Genomic DNA, 8,130 nt, shown 5'->3' on the forward strand with positions numbered 1-8,130 from the left:
TTGACAATCCGGGTCATCTAGCGCTGGTGGTGGCACCTCAGGTGCGAGGTTATAAGTTCACCAAGGTACTCATGGATGGGGGTAGTAGTATCAACATCCTCTACTATGAAACTTTCCGTCGCATGGGGTTAACAGATAAAAATCTTAAACCATCCAACACAGTTTTCCACGGAGTGGTGCCTGGTAAATCGGCATATCCTGTTGGTAAGATAGCTCTGGAGGTTGCTTTTGGTGATGAGCATGATTCAAGATCAGAGACGTTGACCTTTGAGGTGGTGAAAATCAAGAGCCCATATCATGCCCTGTTTGGATGGCCGGCTTATGCTAAGTTCATGGCAAGGCCCTGTTATGTCTATCTGCAGCTCAAGATGCCGGGTCATAAGGGAACCATCACAGTGCATGGGAGCCGCAAGATCGCTTTGGAATGTGAAGAAGGTGATGCGGCATATGCTGAGTCGGTTTGTGCAACAGAAGAGTTGAAGTTCTACAAAGATAATGTTGATCCGGCGGATATGACTTCTTTAAAAAAAGCCAACTACCGAGCATGAACCGGCCTTGAAGTTTAAAACGGCTGATGAGACTAAGCTTGTTGATTTTGTTCCTAGCAATTCATCCAAGCAGTTTAGCATCAGTGCTAACTTGGATCCGAAATAGGAAAGCACACTCATCGAGTTCATCCGTGAGAACCGGGACATCTTTGCATGGAAGCCTTCTGACATGCCAGGTGTACCGAGAGAACTCGCTGAGCACACACTTAATGTTGATCCCAAGTTCAAACCGGTCAAGCAGTTTCTTCGCCGGTTCAATGAAGAAAGACGCAAGGCTATTGGTGAGGAAGTAGCCAGGCTCTTGGTGGCTGGATTTATCATCGAAGTATTTCATCCTGAGTGGTTGGCTAATCCGGTGCCGGTACTTAAAAAGAATGGCACTTGTCGTATGTGTGTAGACTACACAGATCTCAACAAGGGTTGTCCAGCAGATCCTTTTCCCCTCCCTCGTATTGATCAAATCATTGATGCTACGGTGGGTTGTGAACGTTTGAGCTTTCTGGATGCTTATTTCGGTTATCATCAGATCAAAATGGCAGTTAAGGACCAGGAGAAGACAACCTTCATAACTCCTTTTGGAGCCTTCTGCTATGTGTCTATGCCCTTTGGGCTCAAGAGTGCCCAGGCAACTTATCAGCGGTGTGTGCAGAATTGTCTGCATGATTAGATCGGCCGCAATGTTCATGCTTATGTGGATGATATCGTGGTAAAATCTAGAAAGGAGGAGACATTGATTGATGACTTGAAGGAGACCTTTGATAACCTCCGGGTTTATAAAATGATGCTTAATCCGGCCAAGTGCGTCTTTGGTGTACCGGTAGGCAAGCTCTTGGGCTTTCTGGTATCTAACAGAGGCATCGGAGCTAATCCCGAGAAGATCAAGGCTATAACTTCTTTGGCTAAACTGAAGTGTATTAATGATGTTCAACGCCTAGCAGGCCGGATTGCCGCGTTGAGCCGGTTTATCAGTCGCCTTGGAGAGAAGGCCATCCCTTTATATCAGATGCTGAAGAAAAGGGATAACTTCGTCTGGATTAATGCCGCCAATGAAGCGTTTGAGGACTTAAAGCGGCAGCTCGCTAATCCGCCGGTGCTTGCTGCTCCTGTGGATAAAGAGCCGTTGTTGCTATATGTGGCAGCTAACGCCCGGGCTGTTAGCGTGGCTATTGTGGTGGAGCGCAAGGAAGCTGGAAAGGAGTATCCGGTTCAACGGCCGGTTTATTATATCAGTGAGGTGCTTATTGAGTCCAAGCAAAGGTACCCGCATTGGCAGAAGCTGGTGTATGGAGTTTTCATGGCAAGCCGGAAGCTTAAGCAGTATTTCCAAGGTCATCCCATCACGGTGGTTAGTTCTGCTCCTTTGGGAGATATAATCCAGAACAGGGAAGCAACTGGCCGGATTGCTAAGTGGGCTATTGAACTTGGACCTCACGGGTTGAAGTATATGCCCCGGACGGCGGTCAAGTCTCAGGCACTGGTGGATTTCATCAATGATTGGACAGAGTTACAGACACCAGAAGAGAAGTCGGATCATACTTATTGGACTATTCATTTTGATGGGTCCAGGTAATTCGAGGGCTCGGGGGCTGGAGTCGTGTTAACTTCCCCACGAGGTGATAAGTTTTGTTATGTTCTCCGTTTAATGTTCCCTTGTACTAACAATGCAGCTGAATATGAGGCTTTACTCCATGGTCTTCGGATGGCTAAGGAAATGAATCTCAGCCGAGTTAAGTGCTTTGGTGACTCGGATCTGGTGGCTCAACAAGTGTCTGGCACTTGGGATTCCAAGGACCCACTCATGGCGGCATATCATCGTGAAGTAGATATTGTTGCACGTCACTTCAAAGGTTATCAGGTGGATCATGTGGACCGGCGAAAGAATGAAGCGGCGGACGCTTTAAGCCGCTTTGGTTCCCAGCGTAAACCGTTTCCACCTAATATCTTCCTGGATGTGCTACATAATCCGTCCGTCAAGCTCCCTGGTGAAGAGGATTTGGCTGTTCCTGATCCGGAGGCTCAGTTGGTGGCGGCTCTTCATGTTATCCCGGATTGGACGGTTCCATATCTGGCGTATATGAACCGGGGCGAGTTACCAGAAGATGAAACTTCAGCAAGGCAGATAATCCAAAGAGTTACATCATTGCAGTGTGACAGCGGCGTTTCAATGTTGCGTATCTCCTGAAGAAGGCCGTGAAATTTTGCGTGAAATCCACGAAGGAGATTGTGGTCACCACGCCGGTTCAAAGTCTCTGGTAGCCAAGGCGTTTCATCACGGTTTGTATTGGTTGACAGCTCATGCTGATGCCGAGGACTTGGTCAAAAGATGTGATGGCTATCAAAAATTCTCAAGGCGCGCTCATGTACCGGCTCAAGAATTGAGGATGATTCCAATCACCTGGCCGTTTTCAACTTGGGGGCTGGATATGGTTGGGCCCTTTAAGAGATCCAAGGACAGGAAGACCCACCTTTTGGTGGCGGTTGATAAATTCACCAAGTGGGTGGAGGCAGAGCCAGTCACTAAGTGTGATGCAGCTACGACGGTTCAATTCATCAAGAAGGTGATCTTCCGGTTTGGCTTTCCACACAGCATCATAACTGATAATGGTACCAATTTATCAAAAGGTGCTATGAAGGAGTTCTGTCAGCGTGAGCACATCCAGCTTGATGTGTCGCCAGTGGCTCACCCCCAATCCAATGGTCAAGCGGAGAGGGCCAACGAAGAGATCTTGGGAGGCATCAAACCCCGGCTTATGGTTCCTTTGCAATGGACGTCGGGTTGTTGGGTTGAGGAGTTACCTTATGTGTTATGGAGCATCAATACCACACCCAACAGATCGACAGGGTACACACCGTTCTTCATGGTTTATGGAGCGGAAGCGGTTCTTCCTAGTGACATCCGTCATGACTCACCCCGTGTAGCGGCATATGTCGAAGCTGACAATGAGAAGGCACGGTAGGAAGCTCTTGACCTGTTAGATGAGGAGCGTGACATGACAGCAGCCCGTTCGGCGATTTATCAGCAAGATCTGCGTCGTTATCACAGCCGCCGGGTTAGAACCAAAACCTTTCGAGAAGGCGATTTGGTGCTTGGACTCATCCAGGATTAGATGGATATGCACAAGCTATCCCCCCCTTGGGAAGGACCCTTTGTGGTCAGCAAGAGTTTGCACAACGGGTCATACTACCTAATCGATGTTCGAGAGCGCAAAGACTCACGTAAATCGGAGGAGGAGACCAACCGGCCGTGGAATATTGCTCATCTTCGGCCCTACTATACTTGAGCCATAGGCTCTGCTTGTGTACATATTATGACAATGTATATATTATGATAAATATAATAAACCGGAGCCTCAGCTAAAGCGGGGTATCTGTTGTTTTTCCTATATCATGTGTGGTTACATGGGGGCTTCTGTTCATAAAGCGGCGTCCGGTTTACCCCTTGATTCAGCTTGTTAAAAGCTTTATACAAAGATCGCTTGGGGGCATGGTCATATTCGAACCATAGTCACACCTCTTGATCGGTGCAATGCCACAAAATCACTTGGGGGCTTGGTCGTATTCGCACCATAGTCACACCTTTTGATCGGCTAAAATGCTAAAATTACTTCGGGGCCAAAGAGTGTTGCAATAAAGCAACTCAAACATAGGCACCCACTGAGCACAGCTCAAAATGTTACTTGGGGATTCTATGTTGTCGTAATGAACAAAGAATCTACACTTGTAATAGGCTATCAAGCCATGGCTTGGAAGCCTGGTGTATACACCTAAAACCCCGGGTTAGCCTGCCTATTTAAGTAAGTCACTCCGCCCAGGTAAACATGGTATGACCCTTCGAACTTTGACAAGTTACTCCAAAAAAGGACCCTGAACTTGGCAAGTTAAAACGAGGATTGGTTAAGGATTGAGGACCATCTTAAAAGGCTTTGTGAAATGGTTTAACTCAGTGGCCTGGCAGCCCATGAAAAGCCTCGAATTTGGGGCCTGGCAGCCCGTGAAAAGCCTCGACTACAAGGTTTTTTATTTGCTTTTTGTTAAGTTTTTCTCTCTTTTGACAAGATTTGTGATGTTTTTAAACCGGTGTTCATCAACCCGGTTAGGATGTCAACTCCAAGTTGTCAATACATGATCAAGTTATATTTCGGAGACTATCAGCCCGGTCTGGTTTCGACTAAAATTCACCAGTATTGAATAAACCAGTGTTTATCACAACCCGGAACAATTTTATTGTAAACCGGCATCATATAACAGGAGTTAGTGATGCTCCGGATTAGGGTTGTTACCCTCACTGCAAAGTTGTTCAGCCAACATTACGAGTCAAGGTCACAGGTATCACGTATTTCCATATTTGGTTATATTTTTATAACTTTGGCTATAAACATTGGCTATATACATATATTTGGGCATTATGGCCCGCCCGGTGGTAAACCGCCAGGGCACTTTAAGCTTTTTATCTGCAGGGATAGCTTGAGTAAATTGCTATGGATTATTAGAATCATATCTTAAGCATGGCGGATTAGCAAGCATCGGTCGCACTTAAATATGCACGAAGGCATAACATACCAAGTGTTTTAACTAGCCTATTACAAGGTGTTTCAGTGCCCAAAAGGATAATTGTTTTCTCAAATACATGTTGCAGCACGTGGAAGACTAAACCGGCCTCCGGATTATGATTGGTCACTAGCTTGACCTGACTGCTGCGGATCATCTTGCAACGGTTCATCCTCTTCGTATCTACCCAGCGGCTGGAAGTCAAGAGTTGTCCAGTCGATTCCATTTAACGCTTGGAACACAACTTCGTTGCTTATAAGGGTGGACGGTTCAATGTCAGGGGCATAAGTGTGCTTACGAATTGGAGGGATCAGGTTTTGCGCCTCAGGAGTCGGTGCAGCAATCCGTTTGTTATTGGTGTCATAACTCGCCTGGTAAAATGATAGATCAGCTTCTTCAGCAAGTTGACAAGCCAATGGATGAATTTCCCGGTTTATGGCGCGGAGATCATCAGTGCAAAATTCTGACCCGTCTTCTTTTAAGCTTGGGTAGCCTTCAATGATGTCTGCCGGATCAAGATCAGGCACCCATGCTTTTGCCCGGGTTAGTGCAGTCAAAGCGCCAGCCCTCGCAGCAGATCTCTTTAGCTCTTCTACCCGGGCAGGCAACATGGATAGCCTGGCTAAGGTATCTTTGATTAATGTCGGGGGCGGCTTATTGTGAGAAGTGGTGCAGATGATCCGTTGCGCGCCGATATACAATTGCTCTATCAACGTGTAGGTAGCCTTCAGCTTCTTCTGTACATCAGGGCCCAGATGACTAATGCGAGTTCCTACATCACTACAAATGTCAGTAAACCGGCAACACATGGGAAGATATGTTGAAACTATGAAGCAAGGATGCTTACCAAACACAGCAGCAGTCGTGGCGTGTATCTGCCGCTTTATGCCAGTCAGTTCATCTACCACCGGTTTAAGAGCTGCTTCTGCGTCCTCGGCCCTTTTCTGCAAAGCGGATTTTTCCATGTTCCAATCCGCACGCTCTTTGTTGAAATCCTCCTTTAGCTTTTCCATAGCGGCTAAAGTGCTAGTCAATTCATCCTTTGCCTTGGAGGTTTCAGCTTGCTGGGATTTGATGTTCTCTTGCAGATCAGCGGTTTGGCTTTCCCTCTTGCTCAACTCAGCCTATAAAGAGACAGATGTATAATGAGTTGACAGTACATATTTGAAGTACCAAGCACATAACAAGTTATGCCCTTGATACTTGGGGGCTAATGCATATTTGCTCTTTATCAGAAATTTCTACAAGTCCCAAGCACAATACAAGTATTAATCTTGGCACTTGGGGGCTAATGTATGTTTGCTCTAATTGCTCATCTGGGAAGTTTTCAAAAGTCCCGATTCATCTTTATAAAGTTAAACCGACCCTTGGGGGCTACACCAATGTAAAAGATGTCGTGTTGCAAATATACAGTTCTTACTAAGTCCCGGTTCAGATTGGTATCATGAGCCGTCACTTGGGGGCTACTGGAGTTGCTAAACTGCAATTGGACAAAAGAGCAAAATAGTTATGTTACCTCATATCGTTCCTTCATCAAGTTGACCAAACCGGCTTCATAGTCGTGGCTGGTATACAGACGGTTCAAGAAGCCGGAATGAATGTCTTGAGCATTGAGATGGGCGTAGCTTGACAAATCGGCATTCCATTTGCCTTTGCTGATAGCAGAGAGCTTGTCCTTGGCAGTATGCTTTGACAAAGCGACAGGATTGCCAGGAGTGGTGTGGCCAGTGCTAGTAATCATAATATCATCATCTTTGTCATCAACAGTCTTTACTAGAGTTGGCGGTTTGTCAGTATCTTTAACTGGACTGATTGGTTTGTCATCAGTTCGGACAGGGCTGGTTGGCTGGTCAGCACAGCTTGTAGTGTCAACTTCCACCTGTTCAGCAAAGATGTCATGGTCTTGAGGTGGTGGGTCATTAAGCATGGCGTCAGCATTGGTCTCTTCAGGATCTGGAGTCTTTTCCGATTCAACAGCCACGTTATCATCAGCCGGTTTATTCAACCGAGCCTTCTTGCTGGGTCTGGGCTTGGCGCTGAGAAAAATAAACATGAGGATCAATACAGTATATAAAAATAGCACATCAAGAATAAAAACAAGTGTATAGCTCACCCAAGAACTGTTTTAAGGGGAGGAAGCTTTGTGGCCGACGACTCGCCAGAAGATGAGTGGGAAGTACCCTGATAATTTGAATCAGACGGGTTAAGAGGCTGACAGAAACAACCCGCTTTGGGGCATGAAGTGTCAAGGGGATAAGAGACCTCTGATCGGCGTTCTGAACCGGAGTGTTCAGTAAACCGGAGGAGGTAACTACCTGGCCACTGTGCCGAGTTGTGCGGCGAGCCTCGTGCTGTTGCGTCTTGAAAAGAAAGTTTGGGTCCAAGTAAGCAAGGGGTGAGAAAATTTTACTTTCCGGTTTGCTCGACGGATTTTTGATGTTGGCAGAGGATCTGAATCGGAGGAAAGAATGATTACCTCTACATCATCAGCGTGACTGCCTTCAGCGTCGTCCTGATAATAATCATTGTCAATGAGGTGTACGAAAAATGAACCAAGAGAGTCAAGTTCTACCTCCGATTCTAGGTTACCCACATCGTCATCAACATTTGGTTCGGAGGTTGCAGTGGTCCTTTTCTTGGCAGGTCTTTTAACAACCTTGGTCCTTGGGTGAACTGGCTTGGCCGGTTTGTCTTGCGGTTTTGCTGGTTTATCTTATAGTTTTTTATTCCAGAGCGGATCATCACCCTGTCACAATCAGGCAAACTTTCAGAGAATATTTTGAAAAAAGTAACTCAGGATAATGAGGTTATATAATTCTTACAGATGGCGGTTTGTTGAAGGCACAGAAAGGACTTAGTCCAGTTTAGCTGCAGACGGCCTCCGGTTCATTCAACATTTTCTGGTCAGCCTCAGTAATTTCAGCCTCTATCAGTTGAATATTAATGTGTCGTTGAGGACCGGTCAAACTTCCTGTATACTCACACATCAAACCGGGGCGCCGGATTAAGGGCAGAATGCTCCAGCTTATCCAAC

General features: G+C 46.3%; 1 protein-coding gene across 1 annotated transcript; it reads right to left on the reverse strand.

Moving 5' to 3' along the window:
- Positions 1-5,212: 5,212 nt before the first annotated feature.
- On the reverse strand, positions 5,213-6,109 carry LOC147956709 (uncharacterized). Its single transcript, XM_087536257.1, has 2 exons — positions 5,944-6,109; positions 5,213-5,868 (listed from the first exon to the last, which is right to left on the reverse strand). Exons 1-2 carry the CDS (start codon positions 6,107-6,109, stop codon positions 5,213-5,215), a joined length of 822 nt encoding a protein of 273 aa, XP_087392383.1.
- Between the last annotated feature and the right edge of the window lie 2,021 nt (positions 6,110-8,130).

The sequence above is a fragment of the Triticum urartu genome, chromosome 7A, assembly GCF_056163025.1.
Source record: "Triticum urartu cultivar PI428250 chromosome 7A, HENAU_Tu73, whole genome shotgun sequence".
Taxonomy (NCBI): Eukaryota; Viridiplantae; Streptophyta; class Magnoliopsida; order Poales; family Poaceae; genus Triticum; species Triticum urartu.

What these genes read in the sequence shown, in the direction of transcription:
- LOC147956709 (XM_087536257.1), bottom strand. Translation starts at nt 6,109, where the DNA reads ATGGAAAAGCTAAAGGAGGATTTCAACAAAGAGCGTGCGGATTGGAAC. An exon ending in CACGACTGCTGCTGTGTTTG is followed by an intron (nt 5,869 to 5,943) that starts GTAAGCATCCTT and finishes GTAGTGATGTAG; the next exon opens with GAACTCGCATTAGTCATCTG.